Raw genomic sequence first — 26984 nt, forward strand, 5'->3', positions numbered from 1 at the left:
TTGGCAGCTGAGGTTAGCAGGGACCATCTGGTCTGGGTCACAGGATGACACGGAACCACCAGCTCCGGGCGGGGGGCGGGGGGCGCAGGAGGGGCTTGACAGTTGTCTCGCTGGGAAAACAGGGCCCCCCCGGGGGGGGAGGGGGGCATTGCAAGGCATGTGTTTGTGGGCGGCGGAGGCCCGGGGCGTGGTGGGAAAGCCTGCGTGGGGACCATGGGTAGGGTACACACAGACAGATGGAGTGCGTGAAGCTCTGAAGTAGTTCTCCAGTTTCCTCTCGGACCATCTGTGCGCAGCCACCCATTCCCAGGGAGCTGTTCCCCAAACAAGCCAATAGGCGAACGAACCCACAGGAGGAATTGGACCCCTCAGCCCCTACCTGGTGCCTCTCCTGAAAGGGCCGGTGTGTGTTTGGTTGGGGTGGGGGGGACTGGCAGGGTCTGCCCATTGGCTACAGAGATCTATTGAGCAAGATCAATGGAAACATAAGCATCCCTGGTGGAAGAACCTTTGTAGCAACTGGTCTACCTGGGCTGGAAGGCTGGAGCCATGAGACCTGAGGCAGGGGCAGAGGCTGGGTCTAGCTGGGTCTGTGGGATTCTGGGCTCTGGGAATGGGGCTGGGGAAGGACGGGGGTGTGGGGGGGCACCCAGGGCGGGAGAACACAGCGGGACCCACTCCTGAGCCCACATCAAGGAGGCATCCGGTGGTGCAGGAGTCCTGGGTTCACCGTTACAGTGGGGGTGGAGGGGGCGATCATGTGACTCCTCAAATGATCACAGCCCAGGTATCAAGTTCCTACCAAGCCACAGAAACCAGCTTTGACTAATTTAAAAGGAAAGGAAAGTTCTTGAAAGGATCTGTACACTCACGTAATTGGGGGTGTGGGAGGGAGGGCCTGAGGACAGAGCTTAGAGGCCACCCAGCTACAACTACGGCCAACATCACCCAGGGTCCTGGGGTCCCCCACTGCTCCCCAGCTACCAAGAAGCAGCCTCTGCTGCCAGTCTTTTCCCTCCCTCTCCAGAGGCCTCCTCCTGTCCTTTCTGCTCTGCAGGCAACCCAAGATCTTGGTGGGTGCTTCTGGGATGGGGGAGCGGTGATCCCAGGCCACAAGGGATGCTGGGAAAGAGGTCATATGGTTTTCAGCTTTCAGAGAGGAGAAGGGGTTTCTGTCCCTTTTTCCCTCCCTCCCTCCCTTCCTTCCTTCCTTCCTTCCTTTCCTCCCTCCCTCTTGCCCTCCTTCCCTCCCTTCCTTTCATTCTTTCTTCTGGTTTTCTGGTGGTTAATTGGAGATAAGAGTCTCTTCCTGCCTGGGCTGGCTTTGAACCATGATCCTCAGGTTTCAGCCTCCTGAGTAAGTAGGATTGCAGGCGTGAGCCACCAGCGCCTAGCTTGGGATCTGTTTTCTAGGGAAGGTGGGATGGTTCTCCATTATGAGAAAGGACTTCAGTTGCTGCGGGGAGGAGGAGGCAGAGAACTGAAATGTTCTCACTATATGGCATCAGGAAGGAAATCTACATTGATGGAGTGTGGAAATATGTATTTGTGGGCTGGGCTGGAAAGGACCCTTTGTGAGAAGTGGAAAAGGATGACAGGTATAAGGCAGGTGTGAACTTCACAGGATTGGTCAGGCAGTCAAAAAGTATCAGGCTTTGTCATGTGCTTCTACAGCCCTAGCTACTTAGGAGTTTGAGGCTAGCCTGGGCAACACGGTGAGACACCATCTCAAACAAATGAACAGTATATATGTGAGGTTAGGGGTGTAGCTCAATGGTAGAGTGTGTGCTTAATATGTACGAGGACCTGTGTTCAATCTCCAGTACCAAAAGAAAACTCTGTGTGTGTGTGTGTGTGTGTGTGTGTGTGTGTGTGTGTGTGTGTCTGGTTTATTCATAACACAACACAGTAAAAGCCTCAATTCAGTGAATCTCCAGTACAACTCAATCTTCTTGGAATTAAATATTCATTTAAGGACTCAAGTCCAATCTGGTCAGGAATTCTGCACCCCCTCCCCATCACATTCCCTGAAGTTCCTTGCTAAGACAGAGACCGACACCCCCCACCCCATCCCTGTGTGAGCTCTTTGGGCTCTGAGCTTCCCGGCACCAGCCTAGCAGTAGAATGGTGATGGCCACCCAGCCTTCCGATTGCCAGGGTCAGCCCTCCAACCTTGCAAGTCCCCTGGCCCATCCAGAAGCTCCTAGCATCCGTGGGGGAGCTGCCGCAGAGACTTCTGGGTGCTTCCCTGGCAGGTGGAGTGGGAGGATTAAGAGGAGGAGAGGTACCCCACAGTGTCCTCTCCAGGAGGAAGGCTGATTGCATCCTCCTCTGAAGCTCATTGCTGACCCCCAAATATTCCGGGGTCCTCTCTCACCCGGACTCCCAGGCCCCTGCCGGGTCATCTGTGTTAGGGGAGCAGCTTGGTACGTTTTCTCCCACCTGGGGGCTGGGGGTGGGGTGGATCTTTGCTTCTGTGATGGCTCACGCGCGCGACAGGTCCCTCTCAAGGGCTGGAGCATCAGCTGTCCTCTCTTCAAGTTCAAAGCCAGGATTTGGGACCTACAAAAAATTTTTTTTTCTTTCAAATCCCAGCTCCTGTAAGGCTGTCACACAGTCTGGGCTCAGGGTTTCAAAAGCCTCTTTTGCAACTCAGAGCCAAGGATTTGGCTCTTTGTTCTGGATCTTCCTTAGAAAGCAGGAGACGCAGGAAGCCAGCTTAGTGTCTGAATAGAGAAGAGAGGATTAGGAGGAAAGCTTTGACATGATCTCACAGGCCACACAGCTGTCCTGCTGGCTCCCTGATGCGTCAGAATCTTCCTTGAGGACAAAGTGGCACCTGTTCCAAGCATGCGCACATACGTATGTATATGTGTGTATAAACATGCATATAGATGTGTCTATACATATACGTGTATATATATTGGGGGTACCAGAAATGGAACTCAAGGTAGTGTACTTGCTAGACAGGTGCTCTACCACTTGAGCCACACCTCCAGCCTCTTTCTGTGTTGGTCATTTTCCAGTAGGGTCTGGCCTCATTCCAGAACCAGCCTGGACTACGATCCTCCTACTTGTGCCTCTCCTGTAGCTGGCACGCATGCGTACGTGCATGCATGTGTGTGTGCACACACACATACATACACAATGCACACAGCCATTGGTTGAGATGGAGGCTTGAGATGTTTTATGCCTGGGATTGTCTCCGTTCTTCACAATTCTTCAATGATCTCTGCCTTCTGTGTAGCAGTTAGGGTTACAAGCTCAAACTACCATGCCCAGCTTAGGTACATTTTTTTTTCTTTTTAATACCAACAGGCGGGGGCTGGTGGCTCACACTTAAAACCATAGCTATTCAGTAGGCTGAGATCTGAGGATCATGGCTCAAAGCCAGTCCAGGCAGGAAAGTCCATAAGACTCTTATCTCCAATTAACCAACAAAAAATTGGAAATGGTGCTGTGACTCAAACTGGTTGAGTGCTAGCCTTGAGCAAAAAAGCGCAGGGACAGTGCCCAAGCCCTGAGTTCAAGCCCCATGACCAAGAAAAAATAAAATTATAAAGTAGCAAAAAGCACATGCAAACAAAGTTCCCCCCGCCAACCTGCCAAGAAACCTCTAGAATCAAAATAAGTAATCATTTAATCTCTCTACCTCCAAGCTCCTAAAGTAAATCTTTTTGTGTGTGCCTGCCAGTCCTGGGCCTTGAACTCAGGGCGCTGTGTCTCAGCCTCTTTGCCAAGGCTGGTGCTCTGCCACTTGAGCCACAGCTCCTCTTCCAGCTTTTTGGTGGTTAACTGGAGATAAGAGTCTCATAGACGTCCCTGCCTGGGCTGATTTTGAACTATGATCCTCAGATCTCAGCCTCCTGAGTAGCTAGGATTACAGCGTGAGCCACCAGCACCCAGCATCATGGAATTACTGCTTTTATCTTGGACGCTCCAGTGATAGCTCTGCCCTGGGACTTATCCAGACTTTATTTACAAATCTTAACATTATTGTTTCATCAGGAATTTGTGGGCATTCATTTTGAACTTAAAAAAATATTGCATGAAATTATTATTTTTTATCATAATTACGGAGGTTGGGGCTCACTCTACTTACTAGTGTCTTTTAAATTCTGTGCCTGGGGCGAGTGCCCCTCTCCCTTTGTCCAAGTCCTGACCCATTCTCCAGGTCCAGGAATTTGAGGTTCACAAAGTGAACACTCAAGTGGATGCCGAGGGGGTGGGGGGACATGTGGGAGGGAAGCACCCTTTCCCCTGGGAGTTCACACCTAGAGGAAATGGCCCCCTATCAAATCTCTCACAGCAAGTGACTTGTTTAATTATATAGGGAATGTACACTTCGGAGGACAAACGCAGAGAGCCTCACAAATCTGTGCTGTGGGGCTGAACGGGCTCTTGAGGATTCTGGAAGCAGATCCTAAGGATGAATAATGTGATCTTAGCGGAGGGGCCCTGCATGTGCGGAGACCTGGGGAAGGAAGGGCCCTGGAGGGAGCGTGTTAGGCGGTGCAGAGTGACTCTATAGTACACAGCTCTGTCGTCCGTCTGAACAGCCAAATGTACATTCACTCGTCCATTCCTTAGTGTCAAAGTCGATCGTGGCACGGGGAGCTCATCTCCAGGTCCTGGTGACTCAGGGGATCTAGTTCCTCCCTGAAAAATAAAAGGGTCAGGTATCCACCTGGAGCCTCGGGTCCACCTCGTCAGACCTGGCCCGGTCCCTGTGCCTGGAACGAAGCACCAGGAAGAAGGAAAGAATCTCTGCAGCCCTTACTAAAGGGAGGTGGCCCGGGGAGGCGAGCCTTTGGCAGCCTCGGTTGGGACCTGAGTCTGCATTTGAGGAGACCATCTCATCTATACGTGGCCACTATGCTTGGACTCCATTTTGCAAGATGGCGGCCCACAGGAAGTAGGTTGGTCAAGTTTCTGTGGACAGCTGGGAGGCCTGGATTCAGGGACCAAGGCACCTCTGGAGGCTCGAAGGGTGAAGCAGTCTCCACTTTCCACAGCCCAGATAGGTAGCTATGGAGCAAGGGCCCCAGGGGAAACCTGATTCCAGGCCAGGCCTGGGCTCCAGTTTCTTGGGTGGGGTAGGGTAAGATGGAGGGGGAGAGAAGCAGGTCAGCATGACAGAGCCAGGCCTAGTGGTTTTGCTGCCTATGTTAAGGCTCGGGCTAACAATGAATCACAGGAGGACTGGAAATTGCTGTTGAGTGAATCTTGAGTCTATATTGCCAGCCTGGGTTGAGGAAATCATTTTTTCCCCCTTTCTTTTCTTGTCAATTGTGGGCTTGAACTCAAGGCCTGGGCACTATCCCTGAGCTCTTCGGCTCAAGGCTAGCGCTCTATCACTTTGAGCCACAGCGCCCCTTCTGGTTTTCTGGTGGTTCATTAGAGATAAGAGTCTCATGAACTTTCCTGCCCAAGCTGGCTTTGAACCACAATCCTCAGCTCTCAGCCTCCTGAGTAGCTAGGATTATAGGTGTGATCCACTGGTGTCCATCTTGAGGATGTCTTTGTCTTCTTGAACCTGTACTGGGGTTCCCAGGCTTGCTCTGGGGGTTTTAGAGTGTTAGGCCTTGGCTCCCGGGATGGGGAACGAGGACTGGCTGTGTGGTTCTCTGCCGCCCTTCCATTCTGCAGCAACGCCAAGATTTCTAAACAGGGAATTCCTGGAAATCACTTTGCCATTACAGGGTGGTGGTAAGTACTGGGGTACAGAGTATTGGGGTACAGCAGGTGGTTTGGTTTCTTCTACCCTAGAAAGCCAATGAACCAGAGGAGGAAAAACCTGGGCTTTATGATAAGCTGGGCTGTTTTTGAAATGCCAGCTGTGTGACCTTATTAAATAGCTTACCCTCTCTGATCTGTTTTTGTATCTGTGGAGTGGGAGGGTGGTGAAGAATATAGCACCTGCCTGGCAGCGCCGTGCTGAAGGATAAATTAGACAACTGTAGGTGCTCAGTAACTGACAACTCTTAATAGCGTGTGGGAGAGAAGCTAGAAGAGAGGGGTAGGAGCACCCCATCCCCTGTTCCGCCAGACCGTTCCTGCAGCTGTGGCCAAAGGGAGCTGGTTCAGGATTTGATCTCCCAGCAACCAGTCTCTCAAAGCCAATGAAGACCCACGTGGCCTCTGTGGTCCACCGCACCAAACCTACCCACTGCTGTTTCCCCTTTCGTGTGCATGTGTGTGTGCGTGCGTGTGTGTGTGTGCACTAGTCCTCAGGCTTGAACTCAGGGCACCCTACTCTCCCTGGGCTCTTTCTACACGTGGCTGGCGCTCTAGCACTTGAGCGGCACCTCCGCGTCCTGCTTTGGGCTGGTTAATCTGAGAGGGGTCTCTTGGATTCATCTGCCTGGGCTGGTCTCACCCAGCGATCCTCGCACCTCAGCCGCCTGGGCAGGCAGGAGCTACCGACACCCCACAGCGTTCCTCCTCGCTCCATGGGGTGGGCTCCTGAACCCGGCTCTTTGCTTATTGCACTCATCCCACCGCACCCTCTCAGCCAGAAATGCACCTGTGGCCTGGCCTGCGTGCACCCTCTCACTGCGACCCTCTGGCAGGCCACATGATTGAACCTGGCTCTTCACCCCGCCATGTTCCCCTCTCCTCCTCCTCTCCCTCCCTCCCTCTGTCCACCAACACGTGAGTGCTTTCACATTCAGTAAACCCCGCGGCCTAGGACTAGAAGCCGGGGCTTTGTGTTTGTTGAGTGACTAGCTGACGGATGGCAGGAGCTCAGCCTCTGGCTAATAAGGGGTGTGTGCCAGGTGAACCCCAGGAAGAGTTTCCTTTTTGACAACTAAGGAGATCAGCCCAGGCACCTCCCGAGAGGAGCCCATGAACGTGCAGAAAGGATGCCTGGAACATTGTCCTGGAAAGAGCACCCCTAGCTTCCTGCAGATATTTGGCGTTGTGTGGCCCTCACAAGCCCCCTTCCTGCTGACATCTCATGACTGCAGCCAGTAGACAAAAGGCCGCTGCTTCTTGTTGTCCTGGGGCTTGAACTCAAAGCCTGGCAGCTGTCCCTGAGCTTTTTGGCTAAAGGCTGCCTCTCTACCACTTGAGCCACCGCTCAGTCCACTTCTGGCTTTGTGCCGGCTCATTGGAGATAAGAGTCTCCCAGACTTTTCCTGCCTGGGCTGGCTTTGAACTGTGATCCTCCGATCTCAGCTCTCCCTACAGTAGCTAGGGCTTCATTCCATGACGATTCAAACCTCAGCAGAGGGTGGTCCTGACCCAGAGAGGGAACGTCTGCAGGGAACTGGGGGGAGGGTGGGGAGACATAGGAGAGGAGACTGGAGTCACCGTTGGGCCTTCTCTGTGTGCTGGTTTTCTTTAAGTGAAGATGGATTTCCAGCAAGTATGACACAGTGTGCACCCGGGCCAGCACTGGAGACCGGGGGCACAGGGGTGTTGATCACAGGCAGCTTTGTACTTTTTCTCTAGTTCAAAATATTCTTTACAAAATAGATTTGCGTGTAGGCAAGATAGTGACAGCTCATGATAAGGAACTGAGATGAAGGGTTTTTTCTTTGGGGGTGTGTGTGTGCAGAGACCAGCAGTTTGCTGTTGTTTTTTCCCCCCAGTGTGTGTAGGCAGAGGCCCTGGCTGGACCTGAACCTGAACTTGGGGCTGTCAGAACCTTGGCTCCCCCTGGCTCCCCCTCCCCCCTCCCTCCTAAAGGCAGATCTCTGTTTCCTGCCTCCCTGGGGAGTGGGGAAAGGCTGAGAGGCCCCGTGCTGGGGGCGAAGCTAATTCATTAGTGACGCCTCAACAGGGCCTGGGCGCCCGCGGTGCCAGGGTGATTCATCAGGATGATTGCCCCGCTGCCAGGCCGCGTGGGCCCGGAACGCCAGCACATTTTACCTTTCCCCACTGAGAAGGGCCTGGTGGGAGGTGAAGGTACAGGATCTGCTGCGCGCAGGAAAAGGATTCAGAGAAAGAAGAGGGCTGGGCTGCCACGCTCCAGGCCCCAGGAGCTAAGCCAAGCAGGTGTTGGGGTGGAGAGGCCCATGTGGCTGGCGCCGCGGTGCCAGCAGGAGCATGTGGCAAGCGGGGGCTGGCTGGGCTTCCTCCTCCACAGAGAACGGTCTCTTGGTGAAGCTGCGTGGGGACTTGGGGGAAGGCGGTCCTACTCATCCCGTGGCTTTTCCTTCCTTCTCTTCACTGTCCACTTCCTTCAGGAAGTCCCTCCTGATGGGGAGGGAGGAGAGAGTGTTATATCAGGTATTAACCAGGATGGGGGAGGAGCTTCAAGCCCCTCCCACCCCAGCAGGGGGGGTGGGGGGGGTAGGGGAACACATCCTGATCCATGCCAGACCTAGTGTCTGGTCTTGCAATTATTTGGCTTGGATCTCCTCTATCTTGGCCACCTTTCCTGGCTTCATCTTGTCAGCCTGGCCCAGGATAGAGATCCCTGGCTGGTTCCTAGATTGAAGCAACGACCTGCATCTGTGTCTCTCAATACCCGTTCACCCCGAGTCACCCCTTTGCTTGATTACAAGGGCTCCTGCTCTGCCCTTTTCATGCCTCGGTCCAGCAAATATATATATTAGGTATCAGAGCGAAAGTAGCCGGGGGACAAACTCAAGCATGCGCTGAAGAATTTCACGTGTCTGAACTTCAAGAACAGGTACCAGTGATCTCTGATGGCAGAGGTCACCAGCATCATCAGCACTGCCAGGGGTAGGGCGGGAGAGCTGGGGGCTGATGGGAACTGGATGTATATGTACACTGTTCCCCCACAGCCTCCAGTTTAGCATCCATGCACCCCACTGAATGGGAAGTTTGCTTCCTTTCCTTACTTCTTTTCTTTCTCTTCTTTCTTTCATCTCTTCTTTTTTTCCTTCCCTTTTTTCCTTCTCATCCTCCCTCCCGTTTCCTTCTTCCTTGTTTCCATCTTTCCCTCCTCCCTGCCTTTTCTTTGTTCTTTCCTTCCTCCTTTCTCCTTTTCCCTCATGCCCTCCATTCCTTCCTCTCTTTCTCTCCCCCCCCCCCCGCCCCCGCTAAAATGGGGTCTTGTTATTTTGCCCAAGCTGGTCTTGAACTCCCTAGGTGACCTTCAATGACCTTCCAGTCCCTGTTTCCCAAGTATCTGGGATTACAGGCATGTACCACTGTGTGGGTTTCCATTGTCTTAAACACTGGACCTTTCCAGAAAAGGCAAGCGGAGGAGGCAGGGAGCCCAAAGACTCCCTGGCCACCACCCCTCCTCACTCCCACCAGGAGCAGAGTGCCTGGTACCTGCGGGCACACTTTTCTCCCCTTTCCCACAGGATCAACAGCGCCTTCCTGGTGGCTTGGCCTGGAGAGTCAGAGGCTCAGCTGGGAATTTCACCGCCAGGTGTGCGGTTAAAGACTCCAGGCTCTTTGAGTCCCACGGCCTGGCTACCAATCCCAGCTGCTCACCAGCTGGGGGACCTTGGCAAGTCACCCCGCCGAGTCATTCAGCTAAAGCCAAACCCCACGCGTGGGCCTGTGTGCTGCCTCTTAGAAATGGCTGGGCCAGAGTCCGTGCGAAGCTTGGTAGCGTTGAGAGCGCTGGGCAGGAGGTGGCTTCGGAATGAACCGAGTGGAGGCAGGAGGGCTCTGAAGGAGAGGGGCCGTGCGGGGAGCGCCTCGGGCCGACGGCGTGATCACCATAGTGGGTGGTTCCCAAAGGCGATCCGGGCCCCGGTGCAGGGCCCGCCGCAGGCTCACGCGGGCCCGTGGGCCCCGGGAGGGCACGGGAGGGGAAGGGGAGGCGCGGGAGACCGCGCTGGGGCCGCGGGAGGGACCGGACGGGTGTGGCCCGAGTGCCCGCAAACCCTCAGACGTGAAAAGGGCCAGGGAGCCACGGTTCCGCGTGGCCCTCCCCAAGTGACCGTCCCTCCACACCCCGCGGGAGCCGGGTCGCCCGCCGCGGGGCGGGGACGGCTGGCAGCGGCCACGCCCCAGCCCCGCCTCCGGAGCACCGAGTCCCGGGGCTGGTGCCGGCTTCCGTCCCGCCGGGCCCGCCGCCCCGGGGCGCACACAGCCGGGGCGCCCCGCACGGCGGTGGTTGGCTGCGCCCGGAGGTGCGGACGGCGTGGGACGCGGGGGCCCGCGGCGGGCCTGGGCGCGGAGCGGAGGGCCGGGTCGGGCTCCGGGGCCCCGCGCGGGTGGCGCCCGGGCCCGCCCCGCCCGCCCTGCCTCCGCCTCATTGGCAGCCGCGTGCGCGTCGGGGGTTGCCAGGGCGACGGGTCGCTAAGCTGCGCGCAGCCAGCGCCAACTCGAGCCAGTCGGCCACGGGCGGAGGCAGCGGGGGGGAGGCCGGAGGGCGGGCGGCGCAGCGCGGGCCCCAGGCGGGGCGCCTCCTCCCGGGCCGGCCCGGCCCGGCCCGGCCCCCCGTCCCGGCGCGGGGACAAGCCGGGGTGGGGGGCCCCCGAATCCCCGTGCCGGCTCCTAGGCCCCGTCGGGGCGGCCGGGGCACGGCCGGGGCGGGGCGGGGCGATGCCGGGCGGCGGTGACGGCGGCGGCGGCGGCCCCGAGCGGGGCCCGTGACCATGGGCATCGCCGAGTCCACGCCGGACGAGCTGCCGTCGGACGCCGAGGAGCAGCTGCGCAGCGGCGAGCAGCAGCTGGAGCTGAGCGGGCGGCGGCTGCGGCGGCTGCCGGGCGCCGTGTGCGCGCTGGGCCGCCTGCAGAAGCTGTACGTGAGCGGCACGGGGCTGCGCGAGCTGCCCGAGGAGATCGAGGAGCTGCGCGAGCTGCGCATCCTGGCGCTGGACTTCAACAAGCTCGAGCGCCTGCCCGACGGCCTGTGCCGCCTGCCGCGCCTCACGCGCCTCTACCTGGGCGGCAACCGGCTGCTGGCGCTGCCCGCCGACTTCGCGCAGCTGCAGAGCCTGCGCTGCCTCTGGATCGAGGGCAACTTCCTGCGGCGCTTCCCGCGGCCGCTGCTGCGCCTGGCGGCGCTGCAGTCGCTGCAGATGGGCGACAACCGGCTGCGCGCGCTGCCCGCCGAGCTGCCGCGCATGACCGGCCTGCGCGGCCTCTGGCTCTACGGCAACCGCTTCGAGGAGTTCCCGCCCGCCCTGCTGCGCATGGGCCGCCTGCACATCCTCGACCTCGACCGCAACCGTCTGGGCGGCTTCCCGGACCTGCACCCGCTGCGCGCCCTGCGCGTCTTCTCCTACGACCACAACCCCGTCACCGGGCCCCCGCGCGTCGCCGACACCGTCTTCCTCGTGGGCGAGGGCGCCGTCGAACGCATGGCCGAGCGGGACGAACCGACGCCCCGGCCGCCGCCGCGCCGTCCTCGGGCCTTTGAGGATGAGGAGGAAGAAGATCTCCTCATCGGGGGCGCCGCCCCCCGGGCCCTGGGGCCTCCGGGGGACAGCCTTGGAGCCCTGGAAGGGGCTCCGGGGATGGGCACCTGAGCCTCTTGCGCTGGGAGACTGTGGCTGCTGGGCTCCTACTCGGGAGGGCGGGCAGAGGCAAGCAGAGCTGCTCTGGGCAGGTTGCCAGGCGCAGGCAGGCCTGGGTCCATCTCCAGATCGTGCTGGGTAGTTAGACTGCCCCCTCCTCCCCCGTCGGTGGGCAGTGTTCAGGCTAAGAAGTCTAGTCTCTAGTCTGGGATAGTGCCACTGACAATGGCACGGAGAGGTGCCAGGTCTGCCCACGGAGGCAGACATTGTGGAGGGCCTGTCCTGTGGGCAGGAAGTGCAAGTTGGAGCCTGGGCCCAATGCGTTGGGGTCCAATACCACGGCTGCCCTATCCCATCCTGAGGTGGGGGGGGGTCCCCTACTCTCGGTATGGGGCCGGGAAGGCAGAATCTGTTTCACCTTTCAGTCAGATCTCTCTTCAAGCATATTACGGCTTGGAGTCTTGCTGGGCAAAGAGAGCTCTCCCTCCCTTCCCCACGGCCTGCTCCCTCAGCTGTCAAGTGTGAAAAGAAGCCACTGTGCCTCCAAGAGCCTCCTGCCCTGAAGAGAGAGGGGCTCTGCGCTCCGGGAGGCTGCTCAGAGCTGTTCCTACCGCCTGCACTCTCCATTCCCTTAAATGGGCACAGCCCGGGGTGGCTGGCATGGCGTGGGGCACCGGGACGGGCACTGTGTGCCTCCTCTCCGTCACCAGGGACAGCCCCGACGGGGTGAGGAGACAAGTCGTGCTCTGCCTTTCCCAGGGTGAGATCTTTTTCCATTCAAGCAATAACAGGAGGGGGGGGGGCGCGGCCGCGGACACTCAGGGACACTGTCAGGGGCTGGAGCCCCACAGGGTAGTGTTTTCTTTAGGAAGGAAGGAAAATAAAAACTGGCTGTAAACATAAATTATATTTCTGGGAGAAAGAATGTGCGTTTCCCACATGCCTGTTTATTTATAAGCCCTGGGAGCACAGGTCCCAGTGCTGCGGGCACCGGCCGGTCCGTCCCCATGCCTGCTGCGCTGGATCCCGACCCCCACCAGCCGCTGGGCCCTGCCTCCTGGGGCTCACGCAGGCTCACCGGCCTCCGGGAACTGCCGGAACTGCCGGGGTGCTCACCGCCGCAGGTCTGATGTGCTTTCTGCACACCCCCTCCCTTAGTCGGGCTGTCAGATCTGCAGCTCAATTTTCACATTCTAGATTCTTCCATGTTTTCAAGTCTCCTGCAGTGTGCACTGACCTTTCTCTGTTCTTTTTTACCAGAACTGCCCCACCCCGTCCTTTAACGATGCTTGCCTCTGCCACCTGTTTCCTCTCTCTCTCTCTCTCTCTCTCTCTCTCTCTGTTTTGGCATTGCTCTCTTCCCTTGTTGTTCAGGGTAAAAAGATGGAGAGAAGGGAAGAAAACTGTAAAACCTTCAGCCCTAGAGGCCCATCTCCCAAGAGAAGGCCCAGCAGCCTCCGTCACCATGGCAACGGGGCTGATGTCATACAGGGCCGAAAGGTCAGGGTCTGCCTGGTGGCGGTGGCGAGTCTGGCACTGCGGGCTGGGCCTTGGGTAAGGAGGAGCTGGGCACGTATCTGGAGCAGCCCCGGAGGGCCTGGGATCACGGGGAGAGCGAGGTGGATCACGGAGAGGTGGGCTGTTCCCTCCCCCAAGGATGGAACTTGAGTTCATCTGTCGAATTGAGCTGCAATCGGGGCTAGTGGGGTTTCTGGAGCCCCGAGCACTTGAAGGACAAAGGGACTGGATGGGGGTGTCTGGTGGTCATCAGGCTGGATAGGACAGTGACCCCAGGGACTGCTCTCGACCTAACACTTGGACGGGACACAGGGGAAGTATTCTGGTGTGGAGCCAGGCTTGGGCTCTGTCCTGGTTCTGCTGCTGACAACTTGATTAAGGCAGGACCCCTCCACCCCGGGCCTCTGTCTCTCCATTTGTATGCAAGGATGGGGGGCTTAAGTCTCACACTACTGCTCTGCAGGCTTATGTGTCTCCGTGTATGCTTTCCTTTGGCGCTGACCCAGACTCTCCGGTCTGCCCCCCCTCGCCCTCCTCTGCTGTGCCCTCCCTTTGGCTTTATCCAGCCTGGCGTCCTTTTCGTCGTCTTGCCAGCCAAGCAGGGGCTACAGAGGCCATTTCACTGGGGGAAAGGAGGATTACCAGGGCCTTTTTTTTTTAAACCGCTCTCTGGCCACAATGGTTCCTTCTGGAAAGTTTGAGTTTGGCTAGGGCACTGATGCCTGTGTGCTAGCAAGGCTCACTATTTGCATGAGGAGACAAGCGTGATGGGGAGGTGTTAGGGGGCTATTGCCGAGTCCACGGGGCACCCTCCCTTCCTCTGGTGAGGTTTCCTCACCTCTGGCCATCTCACAACTTCCTAGGACTGCTCCCCTCGGCCTCTGGGGAGCCGGGAAAAGGGAGATGTGTAGGATGCTGGTGACTATGGCAACATCTGTGGTTCTCACATGGTCCAGAGCAGCCAGCAGTGGGGGAGGGTGTGGGTGGCAGGCCTCACGAAGTTGTGTGGGTGCCAGGGATGTAGGCACAAAGGCCATGGGAAGGCCAAGGGCAGAGGAGGGAAGGTTGTGGGAACCAAAAGGAGAAAGGAATTGGGACAGACACTGGCGGCTCACGCCTACAATCCCAGCTTCTCAGGAGGCTGAGATCTGAGGATGGAGGTTCAGAGCCAGCCTGGGCAGACAAAGCTGAGAGGCTCTTATCTCCATTTAACCAGCAAAAAGCTGGAAGTGGAGATGTGGAAGTGGTAAAGTACCAGCCTTGGGCTGGAAAGCTAAGCAAGAGCTAGAGGTTCTGAGTTCAAATCCCAGTACTGCCACACACACGTGCCGGCACACATACACAGATTCAGAAGACGGTAGGGCAGGAAACAAGTCTGGGGCAGGAAAGTGACTTTCCCCAAACCAGGGCTGAGAACTACGGAGTGAATGAGGATTGTCGCTTGTCCCCTCTGCCTGCATACCCTGTCCCCAACCTCCAGACAAGCTGACCTCCTGGCCAGCTCCGTTCCTGAGATTCCCTTGCTCTCCCCTACCCTTAGGCATCTGGGAACGGGCGGGGGGGGGGGGAGGGGGAGAAAAGGGTGCTTGGGAACTGGGGCCCCTGGCCAGAACCACCTCCTGCATCCAGGGTGACCACACAGGTTTTTTCTTGCCTATCAGTCCAAAAGCTTCTTCAAGACACCTGGCCACTGTGATTGTGAAGATGGACATTTATTAGCACACCCAAGTGTGCCACACAGAATGCGGATTCGGACGGGAGTCTCTGCCCAGAAGGGCTCACAATCTAAAAGACACAACACACCCCCACACACATGCGTGCACACACACGTGTGCACAGGCGTGCGCACACGTACACACACACAACACGACACAGACATGGGGAGCGGGGAGTCTTCACAGGAAACAGGTGGTGAGGGAACCACAAGCCAGGGCATAACAGCGTGCTTGGCAGGGTCCTCCTGCTTGTCTTTGGGGGGGGCGGGAGAGGGGAGCAGGAAAGCCCAGGATGGCCTTCCAGGAAGTAATGTATCCAGCAGGGACTTGCAGGACATAGAAAACACCAGGCAGCCGCAGTCCCAGGAGCAGGGAGGTGGCAAGTTCAGAGCAGGCCTGTAGGAGGATGGCTCTGGAGCAGTGACAACCAAGGAACAGGCCAGAGGCCAGGGAAAAGGCCCTGAGCTGGTGGCACCTGTCTATCAGGCTGTTCCCCCCCCCCCCCCGGGGCTGTTTTCAAAGAGACAGCCTGAAAAGTTCTGGCAAGGGGGTGGCCCCTGAGGCTACTTACCTGACCCAAGCTCCCCCCCCCCCCCCCAATCTCTGGAATAGAGATCAGCCGCCAAAAGAAATCATTCCCCCTCCCCCCTATCTGGTGCTTTGGCTTATTGAGCCCAGGGCCTCATGCTAGCTAGGCAAGGGCTCCACCACTGAGCTATATACCCTGGCCCTTTGAGATGGGGCCTGATTGTAGGAAGATGGACAGCTTGGGGGGTGGGGAGGGGGCTACTTAGTGCAACTCGAGGCAGTTGTCAGCCCCAAGTAGGGGGTGGGGGACAAGAGGTATGTGGCTCTCTTCACTCCAGAATGGGGCAGGGGCTGCAGGTAGACAAGTGACATGCACGGTTTCTTTGGTGGCCGTGTCCCTTCCACAGGCCCCTGAGCGCTTCCGGCCACTGTCCCTGCAACTGCGTGAGGAAGCATTGGAAAGTTATTGCTGCTTTGTGGCCAGGATGCTGAGAGCAGGAGGAAGGAAAGAGCTGACCTAGAGCCACAGAACAGGAGGGAAAAAGAGAATGTAGCTTCCCAGGCCCTCAAGCTAGAACTTGCCAGGGGCTCTTTAAAGTTAAGATTTTTTTTTCCCCCTAGAGACTATAGAAAGGAGAGGCTACAGGTCTCACCTATAGAGCTAGAGTCATGTCCTCCTCCCACTCCTGGGGGGGGGGCCAGGAAGAGGACGCCCCAAACCACAGCCGCTAGGCAGGTGGAAGTGAAGGGGTAACTTTTGCCTCATCTGATCTTTCAGAGGAGTCAGGTAGCAAAGGTCCCCGAGGAACCGGTAGGAACCCATAGGAAGTCCCCTTGGATGAGATCGAGGAGTAGCCCTGAGGCCTGGAGGTTTTGTTTTGGTTTTGGTTTATTTCCCCTACTGAGCTTTAGTTGAGGTCTGCCCCTCCCCTCTCCCTACTTTCTGGTCAGTCCCAAAGATGACAAGCTCCCCATCTCCCTTTCCCACCTGCTCCTTCCCCGGGGGAGAAGAGAAGGCTGCCCCGCCCCACCAGGAAAGAAGAGAGCCCCTACTTTTTCACGATCCTTTATTAATCAGAACAGGCCTTGCTACAAAAAGCAGGGCCCATTCCCACAAAAATATGATTTTGCAAAGAGGAAATCTTGCTGGCTTAGAGAGGGTGCGTGTAGTGGAAAATTTTTGGATGGTTCTTTTTTTCTTCAGGTTTTTTTTTTTTTTCTTCATTTCTCTTTGCTGCTTTTTTTTATGATAGTGGGTTTTTATGTTTTATTTTTTATAAAACACTTGCGCTCAAGGACTCAAACACAATACAAACAGCGGCCACCAATCCCCACCCCTGGGGCTCCAACTGGGCTAGAAACCCCATGGCTGTGTGTGTGTGTGTGTGTGTGTGTGTGTGTGTGTGTGTGTGTTGGTTTTCCTCTGACTCATGGCCTCTGGTGCCAGAGGGCAGTTGTAAGGGGTCTTGGGGCAGGTGGAATTTGTACAGCAGATACGTGGAGCAGATGGTCACAGGAAGGAATACCTGAACAGGGTAACAACTGGTCTAGGGTGCCCACAAAGATGGCCGAGGACTCTCATGATGGGGCCTTGGGACACAATGAGACAAACGGGCTCTGGCCTGGGCTGTCCCTGGAGGCTCCTTGGGGGGAGGGGGGAGGGCTGGTGGGCCTTGCTCTCAGGCTGCAGTAATAATACTTTGCTCCCGGGTAGTTCTCGTCTGGACTCCTAGGTCAGGTGATGGTGGCCTCACAACCTCCCCTATGAGGTAGGTGAAGTATTATTACCATCATTGTACAGATGGGGAAACTGAGGACCAGGGAGTGTGGGTGACTTGCCCAAAGATCCTGGGACTGTGGTGGCAAAGCTTTGGTGTCCTCCCTCACCGAATTCCCCCATTCCCTTGATTTTGAATCCATTGCTCTAGACTGTCCCCCAGATTACCAGCCACCTCTTCTCCTGGTGTCAGACCGGGAGCTCCCGCTGTGGCTGGGGGCCAGGTCATCAAGGTGACTTGGGTGGAGTCTGACTAGGAACTGACTCCTAGTCGGGGTGCTCTCTGCATATGATTGGTTAAGAGTTCCGTAGGTGGGACCCTGGGTGGGGGGCGGAAATGCACTTGCCTGTAGGCCTGGAGGGTATGCTCACAGGGAGGGGCTTGGGGTGGGGCTTGTCCACGCTAGCTCTCCTCCCCCTCCAAGATCCCAGAGGGGGCCTCCCGCCCCCCACAGAAAACCCAGGTGTATCTGAGAGAGGCGGGGAGAATGACAGGTCCACCCCACCTCTCAAGGTTTCTAACAGCCTCCCTTCCCCGGGGCAGCTCCTCATCTAAAACAAGCTACACTATAGAAACATTTGGATTTACAAGGAGTGTGGGTGACTATTTGCTTTACACCGGCAATCTTCCCTCTACAAAACAATTCACCTACTACATACGATATTCCTCCAGACCCCAAGGGGCTGGGAGGGGAACGAGGGCTTGGTGAAGATCAGTTTAAGAATATTTTGGTATGGATGAAAGGCAGCCTGTCTCTACTGCAGAGAGTGCAGTGCTAGCTCAAGGGCAAGCCTACTGAAGGAAACTGGTCCCCCAAAGTCCATGATCTTGCTGTGCTCTGGAGGTGAGGGTCCAGTCCTGGGAACCCCCTTCTTTCCTTTGGGGTGTCAGACTCACCCAGGGCAGAAAACTGTGGTCTAGAAATACGAACACAGACTGTGGTGATCTATCACCACCTGGTGGTGCATTATGGGAATGTCTGGCCCAAGGGTGGAGCGTCTGCATTGGAGTCTGGGTCGTTTAAGGATGACAGGACTTAAGCAGGGATCACCCTAGAATCTGCTCTATTCAAGGAGAAGCCAGTTCTAGCCTCCATGGTAGCTGGGAGGGGGAACCACAGCTGCTTTGTGTGGGGTGACTCCAGAATCCTGGGCTATTCTCTGCTGCTTCTGCCTGCATGGTGGAAGGGAGGGGTATGAAGAACCACTCTGGGGTTCCCGGGAGGGGTTAGCGAAGTGCAAAGACAGCCTGGAGCAGGTCAAGTGGTTGCGGAGGTGGGGTGGGGGTGGGGGTTGTCAGGAACTGTGGGGCAAGGGAAGGAAGGCATGTCTCCAGCAGTGGATGGAGGGGCGGTGTAGAGGGGTGAGGCTTGCTGGGTAGGGATAGATAGGGAAAGTTAAGGAGGCTGGAACCTATTGTCAGGTTGACTGGAATGAGATGTGGAAGGTAGCTGTTGTTTTTTGTTGGGGGTGGGGGGTGTGCCTCTGGGTGAGGGTGTTAGGCGAGCTAGGTGTGGGGTGCCGGAGAAGGAAAAGAGCAGGCCAGTCCTGTGGAATATAATGCACAATGGTAGGTTCCTACAGAATGTGAACTCATGCCCAAGAGATGACACTGCTGGAGAAGGAGCTCCCATAGAGCTCTGAGTGGGGGAGGGGGGATTGCAGGGGCAGGGTGAGGAGGTGGCAGGAGGCAATGCAGCCCTCTGCCCTTCGGACCCCTCTGCCCCCTACCCCTGCACCTCCCCTGCTCTGTGGCCTCAACCTCTCCCTGCCTTGGGCCCTACTTGGCCTTCATCGAATCCCGCTTCTCTGCATAGCCTTCAGCACTGCTGGCCCCAGGGGGGACAGGGAGTTGAGTGCCCTCCTCACACACGCACACACGCACGCGCGCGCACACATACACATACACACACAGTGGACACAACACAAGTACACAGGGCCACAGCTCCAGGATCTTGGAGCGGCCAATACACTATCCTTGGCGTTCAGGGCCCAGCCGGCACCTGAAACCGCCCTGGTTGACGGGTCTGATCAGCCTGGCCGGGGCCAAACGCCTCAGGCTCCCCTCTCCTGGGGCCCACACGACGGGGGGTGTGGGGAGGGGTGGCTTCTCTCCACTCCAGGCACTGCCTTAAAGAAAACGGGGGACCGTGCCCACCTGGCGGGCCTCTGGAGGGATCTGCCCGTCTGGCTCTCCCCCACTTCTTTAGTGTCAGCAAGTCAGGAAGGAAAGGGGCAAAGCAGGAAAATGGCTCCCAGAGCCCCGCCCCCCAGCTGGACCGGTGGGGGTGGGGCTGGTACTTCCTAGACACAGGGGGGGGGACCCAATTGAGTCCTGGGACCCCCCCCTCCCTGGATGAGCCCACAGGGTCCTCCCCTCACCCATGGCAGGGTGGCCAGGCCGGGTGTTGTGCATAAAGTGGTGAGGGCGTGACAGGGACCTGGGCCTCTGCCCCCTGGGCCTCTCTTGGCCCTACTTAGGCCTTTAGCTGGTGCCACTGCGCCACAGGCTGTCGGGGACGGGCGATCATATCCTTCCAGTGCTTCACCTCGCCCGGCCCGCTCTTCCAGGACAGGTAGATCTGGGGAGGAAATGGAGAGGATGTGTAATGGTGGTGTTGGTGTCATCACAGGCCTCTTTCTTTCCCTCTCTGCTGGCCTGCCCGGGGCCTGAGCCTGCTGGGCCCTTGAGTCAGACTGCAGCTGCTCTTGTAGTGAAGGGTGAGGGGCAGGGGCAGGGGCAGGCAGTGTGTTCTCTTGACCTTCCCTGGCCCACGAGGGGTGTGGCCTGGCTCACCATCATCACAAGCCTTGCTGCCTCCTGAGAATTTCCCCCCCCCCCGGCCAGGCCCTGAGCTTGGGCTTTATTATTCATAGACCATGGCGTCCTAACAGCCATGAGATGGGTCCTCTGTGTTATTTATTAGCCCTCTGTTTCAGATGGAGGAAACTAAGGCATGAAGAACAAAGAGACAGCCCTCTGCTACAGAGTTTGGGCCAGTGGATTTAAGGCAAGTCTGTTGAGGCTCTAGATGTCTGATCCTGCTAAGCCCCTGTGTCATGGCTCCATAGCTTTGTGGAGCTGCATGCTGGGGCCTTCAGAACCCCCTAATGTAGGCCCACCCTGGGTACTGGTGGCTGGTTATGAGCAGAGGAACAGGCAGGAAAGCAGGAGGAACTCCCAGAGTCTTGGCTAGGGCACCCCAAGACTGTCAAGATCAAAGGGGAAAAGGGAAGACAGGAACTGTTGTGGATTAGAGGGGCCTGCGGGGCTGTGGTGACTCATTGCAGGGTGGGACCCCGGATTGGATCCGGAACCGGAGCGAGAACAGAGGAAGTGGTGGAATGTAAGCAGTCTGGAGCTGGTTTCTCACCAGGGCAGCCCCCGTGGTGCTTTGCACCATAACGAATACATTGACATCATGCAAGAAACTAACGGAGAGGCTGCACCCGGAGATCTGGGAACTCTGGACTGTCTTGGTTACTTTTCTTTGTTTTTTTGTTTTTTTTTTTGGCCAGTCCTGGGCCTTGGACTCAGGGCCTGAGCACTGTCCCCGGCTTCTTTTTGCTCAAGGCTAGCACTCTGCCACTTGAGCCACAGCGCCGCTTCTGGCCGTTTTTTCTGTATATGTGGTGCTGGGGAATTGAACCTAGGGCCTCGTGTATCCGAGGCAGGCACTCTTGCCACTAGGCTATATCCCCAGCCCTCTTGGTTACTTTTCTGTGAATCTAAAGTTAATAAAAAGTATGCTAATAAAGACAAGAAAAAGAATGTGAGCAAAATCCAGATGGGCTGATGGTGTAATGCCTGTGATCTCAAATACCGGGAAGGTAGAGGGAGGAGGATTGCAAGCCAAGGCTAGCCTGGGCAAAAATATCAGACCCTATGAAAACCAAAAGGACTGGGGGTACAGTTCCAGTGGTAGAGCATTGCCTAGGAAATACAAGGCCCTGAGTCAAATCCCTAGCACTACGAGATCAATGGACCAATCGATAGATAAGGTAGAAAACCGATTGTGGTACCTGTCTCCTAGACAGCTGGGGATGGCACACGTGGCTCTCAGTGGAGATGGTGGGCACCTCCTTTGATGAGTTCTCCCAGTCAGATCCATAGCTCTGAAACTGGTTGACTATTGACCCCTGAGGACCTGTGTGTGCCTGTCCAGTTCAAGGAATGGCCCACGTTTATGATCTTAGTCCGGCTCGATAGCCAGAGTCATCAGTGGTGCCAGATTACTAGCTTCTAGAGGCTGAGCCTGGCCCAGGACCTCAGAAAGATCCTCCTGGTCCTTGGGTCCCAACTCTCTAGGTGCAAGGCAAGAACAAATCAGCATTGCCTGGGTTTGGCCCACAGGAGACAGAAGACCCAGTCCCAAAAGGCTGAGCCATGAAAGAGCGTAGAAGCGGACAAAGGTGGGCATTTCCCCCCTGGGTCTGGCTAGAGTAGAGGAAGGCCCCGTCCCGGGGAGCTGTCCCTCCGGTGACCACAGCTTGTCTAGTCAAGCTCCCAGGGCTTGTTTTCCCTCACCAGGCCAGGCTGCCCTTGCCTTCCAACGGCTGAGTTCTCTTTTTCCATCTTGCAGCGGGATGCCTCCAGCTCACCCCCTTCCCTTCAGGAAGGTGGCCACTCCCATCTTCCCCAAACAAGGCAGCCTCTCCCACCACCCCTGGCTCCCCCTCCCTAACTCACCTGCTCGGATCACTGGCTCCCTGAACTAGTCCCTGTCAAACTTCCTGACTGAACGGGCCCTTGTGCCCTTAGTAGAACATTTTCTAAAAAGGAACTTGTAATAAATAGTAGCCAACGTACAGGCTCCAAGTACAATGGCAAGCATCGCATGGTGCCTCTAGCTGTGTTATGTAGCTCTCCCCACATGCTGTGTGGCTAGGACTATTCTATTCTCATGTTCCTTTTTCTTTTTGTCAGTCCTGGGGCTTGAACTCTGGGCCTGGGCATTGTTCTTGAGCATCTTTTTGCACAAGGCTAGCACTCTACCCCTTGAGCCACAGTGCCACTTCTGGCTTTCTCTCTGTGTATGGTGCTGAGGAACTGAACCCAAGGCTTCATGCATGCTAGGCAAACACTCTACCGCTAAGCCATACTCCCAGCCCTCCATTCTCATTTTGAGAGGTGAAAATAAGGCTCTGAGAAGTCACAGCTGCTGGAGGCCGGGCTGGAGGCCTGGGGGTGTGGCTTGATGGCAGGACCCTTGCTTAGCACCTAGGAGGCCCCGGGCTCCATCCCTAAGGACTGCAAAGGAATCAAGAAGTGGGTCTAGAACCAGGATCCACCCAGGCAGTTTGACTTCTGAGCCCATAGTCTCAATACTAAGCCATAAACACAGGAAGAGACCCCGTTAAAACAAGACAACGGAAGGGTTCACACCATGAAGTCACAGCTTCAAAACACTCAAGGTGAGAGGTATGGATTCTTAGGCTCAGAGGTGATAAGAAGAAGGGGTTAACTTCAATATGAGGGGAATTTGGGTGCTGGTACTGGGGCTTAACCCAGGACTTATCCCTGTCATTTGGCTTTTTTTTTCTGCTCAAGGCGGGGGCTCTACTACGTGGGCCACATCTCCACTTCTGGCTTTTTGCTGGTTAATTGGAGATAAGAATTTGGGGGATTTGTCTGCCTGGGCTGGCTTTGAATCACATTTGATCTCAGCTTCCTGAGTAGCTAGGGTTGTAGGTGTGAGCCACCAGCGCCTGCTTGCAGGCTAGTCTCTGAGAGGATCTCACCCTGGAAAGCTCCAGTACGATTGGCTTTAGTGGGTGGGTGCTAGAGATAAGAATGGAGAAGCTGGGCTGGGAATATGGCCTAGTGGCAAGAGCGCTTGCCTCGTATACATGAAGCCCTGGGTTCGATTCCCCAGCACCACATATATGGAAAACGGCCAGAAGCGGCGCTGTGGCTCAGGTGGCAGAGTGCTAGCCATGAGCGGGAAGAAGCCAGGGACAGTGCTCAGGCCCTGAGTCCAAGGCCCAGGACTGGCCAAAAAAAAAAAAAAAAAAGAATGGAGAAGCTCAGAGTGGTCACATGATTTGCCCCGGGCCACACTGCTAAGTTTGTTTAATAAAGTGGGACCTGAAGTCAGGTCTTTGGTGTACCTCTCTGAAAGTGGACCTCGGGGGAACCTGAGCTGAGTTGGAGGAGCCATGAGAGCACGTCACAGAGAAATATGGGCCCAGGCCATGCGCCCCCTACTGGCCCACCTTGCCTATGACATCGTTGCGGCTGAGCTTGTCCTTGTCCATCACAGTGATGATGATGGTGGTCTCCCTCAGCTTCTCCGTGGGGATGTCAAAGGCGAAGGACTCGTTGAAGATGGGGTTCAGGTTCCTCTTCATCGTCACGGTCTTCTTCTTCTCTACCCGTTTGTCTTTGTACATCAGCCACACCTTCACGTAGGGATCTGGGGGTGTGGGAGGAAGGTTTGAGTCCTCGTGTTAGGGGGATTGCGGGGAGTGGAGGCTGAGGCAAGGGCTGGCTGTGTGCATCCCCAGAGGGCCCGAGCCAGAGCGAGAGGCCTCAGAGAGAAGCTGGGCCATCGCCTGCAAGACCCTCATGCAAGACCCAAGAGGAGCCCCAGTGCCAGAGGCCCGGTAGCCGGAGCGGGGGACCAAGGTGTCCCAGTACAAAATCCTTGTCTTTCTGATTCTGGGTGGGACAAGCCTAAGAAGACCCTAAGGATGTGGAAAGGGGTTCGCCGGGGTCTCCAGGGCATGCCCCACCCTCCACGTCCTCCTCTAGCGCTGCCCCACTCTGTTGTGAGGACACCCCCCCCCCATACCTGATGTGCCCCCGATGTCCATGGCTTTGAGGTTCCGGGCTTTGATGATGTTCACGATGATGGAGTTGGCAGAGGGGTTGTAGCAGAGAGACAAGAGCAGCTCCCCTCGGCTCCCCTGTGGGGACAAGAGGAGGGTGAGGCTGGGGGGGGGGGCGGGGCCTGGGACAGACAATGGATAACCGGACTCTCTCGGCCTTCATGGGCCAGCTGCTCAACTGTCCCCTCTGTCTATCACCCCAGTTAGACCTACCCGCCGCTCCTCTGACAAGTCTACGGCCTCCAGGTTGCTGAGCAGAGACCCTGGGTTTTTCTCCCAGCTCAGGGCTGAGCAGAGTGTTGAGACCAGCAGTGGGAGAATTGGGTCCCTCGGTGAGACCACTCACCCGGACCCTACCCCATGCCCTGCTGGATTCCCAAGGGAGCCATCCTCAGCCCTGGCCTGCACACACACACATACACACACACACACACACACACACACACACACACACACACCGCCCACCAGCCAGAGGCCCATGGGGTGGGGGTGGGGGGACTTACGCTCCCATCGCTGCATGGCTTCAGATCCTTCCAGAAGGTCTGCATCTGGGTCAGGTCCACCTTATTAAGGGGGATGGACACTTCCCCGATGGGGTCGTTTCGGCTGAAGCGGTCGTAGTCCAGGACCTGGAGGTAGAGGACCCTCTGCACCACTTTCTCGTAGGGGAAACCTGAGGGGGACAGATGAGTGGGGTGAGGAGGGGGACAGAAGAGCCATGTGTGGCCCAGGAAAGGGGGAGTGAGGAAGAGAGGGAGGGAAGGAAAGGGAAGGAGGAAAGGAGAGAGGGAAAGAGAAAGGAAAGAGGGAGGGAAGAAAGGAGGAAGGAAGAGAAGGAAGGAAAGAAGGAAGGAAGGAAGGGAGGAAGGAAGGAAGGAAGGAAGGAAGGAAGGAAGGAAGGAAGGAAGGAAGGAAGGAAAGGAAGGCAGGCCAGCAAGCCCTGACAACTGGCCCTGTGTCCTAGGCCAGCAGGCCACACTTGATTGCAGTACACCTTTCTCACGTGCTAGTGAGAACTGGGTCTCACATGACCCTTCAACAACTATTTTTCTAGTATCTTGTCCATTTAACAGAGGAGGAAACCGAGGCCCAAGTAGCTTAAATTTGCAAAGCCCCACAGCTACCAGCAGAACAGAGACAGGGCAAGCACTCATGCACCACGCATCCCTCTCAGGAGCTGAGCAGTGGGGTTCCTGCTCTGGATGGCCAGGGCCAAGTCTAGGCAAGTGGCTGTGCTGGAGGCCGCCCAGCTGCTCATGGTCGGTAAGCCAGCCCAGGAGGACGCAGGATGGGGAGAAATGGGAAAGCACCAAGCAAGGGAAACAGCAGAGGCGTGGAACCGGGAACAGTGATCCACAGCACCAGCCTTGGCTCTTGTTCATCCTAAACACATCCTGCGTTCCTGCCCTTTGCCGGGTCACCTCTGCATCCACACTCTCCGCGCCTTGTGCCTAGACAACCACGAGGCTCCACACTGCCCTCCCCGCTTCCTTGCTTTCTCCCACTGTCCATTCTCCACGCAGCAGCCCAAGCAAGCTTTTTAAAAATAGCCTGAACCTCACGGGCCAGCCACTCCGGCTGAAAGCCTTTCAATGTCCCTGTGCACTCGGAATGGAAGCCAGCACCCCACCTTGGTTCCAAGTCCTCCTGCAATCTGGCCCTGCTCCCTGCTTTCTCATGAAGGCTCTTTCTTCAACGATGGAGCAAATCTCTCGGATGAAGCTCCAGCCCAGATGCCTCTTTCCAGGCCTCTGTATCCTGACCAGGCCCTGACCGCTCCCACCCCTGGAGCTCATGCCGCCCCCCCCCCATCCCACCTTCTGTTCCCTCCCACTTGATTGTCATCCTGAGTTCTCAGCTTTCTCCCCTGCCACCCCAGATGGCCGGATGCCCTGTTCCACACTTGAGCACTTCCCTTTCCCTGGCGGATCGCAAGCCGTAATAGACTTATCCGTCTGTTTGCTTCATTACTGCCTGAGTCGCCCACTGGGCTGGGATTTCCAGGAAGGTATCTCTGTGACCAGCCACGGGACCACGTGCCTAACGCCGTTGCTGGCACGTAGTAGGCACTCGATAAATATTTGTTAAGAGAATAAATAATTGAGCGGGTGAATGAGTGCCAGGGAAATGATGGGCAGAGCTGCCGGAACAAAAAGGGAGAGAGGGAATCAGGGAAGGTCAGAAGTTGGAAGTTATGGGCCCTGGAGGATTCGGGGGGGGGGGGCGGGGGTGGTTTTGGAGGAGGGACGAAGGCTATTCTGGAGGCTGAGATCTTGAACTGAAAGGTGATCGGGGGAAGGGGGCACCTAGGTTGGACTGCTGGAGAAGATAAAGGGAGAGAGAAGAGCTGTAGAAGGTTCTAGAACTGGCAACACAGAGGAGGCTTTGACCAGAGCAGTTGAGCTGGAAGAAAACAATCCCCTAAACTTGTTCCGGGTCCCTCTTTTCTGCTATCGAGGAGTCTGTCTGGATCGTCATGGAAATCTCAAGGGACTCAGCCCAGGTGATCCTGGGCATGTGTTTGGGTGAAATGGAAAACAAGTGTCCTGGGAAAGGCTAATTGGTGGTTCTAAGGGGTCCCTGCATCTGACTGAGCTCCGCACAACCACAGGAAGCCATCGCCCATCCAGCCAACTCCTACTCAGCCATCAGAATCCATTCTGAATGGCCCTTCTTCAGGAGAAATTTCTTCTGCACATCAAGACGGGCTCCTACAGAGTACTACTGTATGTGGCTTAATTATCAGCTCATCCCTGTCCTCCTGTAGGCTGGGGTGCTGGAGGTCAGGACAGTCCCTCATTCTCTTCTGAGCTCCAGATACCCAGCTCGGAGTCAGTGCTGGGTCCTTGCTGGGCTTGGAGGGTCCCCTCAGCTGGCACATCAGCTTCCGCCATCTCTAACCTGTCCCCAGCTGAGTCGGGGAGGGGGGTCCCAGAGACACACAGACCGCTGCTTTGTGACCTTGTAGAAGGGCGGGATGTGGACACTGGTTGGAGAAGGGTCCCTGGGGGACGTTTCAGGCCACCAGGGCCGCTGGCCTCCGAGGGGACAGGAACCGTTTCTTCATCGTAAGCCCAGCTTCTGGGTTACCAGGCCCCTCTGACATCAGAGATAAGAAGAGGCTTCTCAGAAGAGAAAGGACCCCAGAGGGTGCGGCGGGCACCTCTCCTCCGGTCCCACGCCCCATGTAGGGAGTGAAGCAGAGGCCAGCCACAC

At 56.7% G+C, this 26984-nt stretch overlaps 2 protein-coding genes across 3 annotated transcripts in view; one reads left to right on the forward strand and one right to left on the reverse strand.

Moving 5' to 3' along the window:
• The first annotated feature begins 10535 nt into the window (after positions 1-10535).
• Lrrc10b (leucine rich repeat containing 10B) lies at positions 10536-11411 on the forward strand. Its single transcript, XM_048361140.1, has one exon. The coding sequence runs from the start codon at positions 10536-10538 to the stop codon at positions 11409-11411; it is 876 nt and encodes a 291-aa protein (XP_048217097.1).
• A 6827-nt stretch (positions 11412-18238) lies between these two features.
• Syt7 (synaptotagmin 7) overlaps positions 18239-26984 on the reverse strand; it is a 57670-nt gene continuing 48924 nt past the window's right edge. For both annotated transcript variants that reach the window (XM_048359916.1, XM_048359915.1), the window contains 4 exons: positions 24272-24441; positions 23732-23846; positions 23154-23353; positions 18239-19519 (listed from right to left, as the gene is read on the reverse strand). In XM_048359916.1, coding sequence (XP_048215873.1) covers positions 19415-19519; positions 23154-23353; positions 23732-23846; positions 24272-24441 — 590 coding nt within the window. In that variant the 3' untranslated portion in view covers positions 18239-19414. The remainder of the gene's footprint in view (positions 19520-23153; positions 23354-23731; positions 23847-24271; positions 24442-26984) is intronic.

The sequence above is a fragment of the Perognathus longimembris genome, chromosome 13 (genome assembly GCF_023159225.1).
Source record: "Perognathus longimembris pacificus isolate PPM17 chromosome 13, ASM2315922v1, whole genome shotgun sequence".
In the NCBI taxonomy this organism is placed as follows: Eukaryota; Metazoa; Chordata; class Mammalia; order Rodentia; family Heteromyidae; genus Perognathus; species Perognathus longimembris.

Excerpts from the sequence above, each read along its gene's own strand:
- Lrrc10b (XM_048361140.1), top strand. The coding sequence starts at position 10,536 with ATGGGCATCGCCGAGTCCACGCCGGACGAGCTGCCGTCGGACGCCGAG.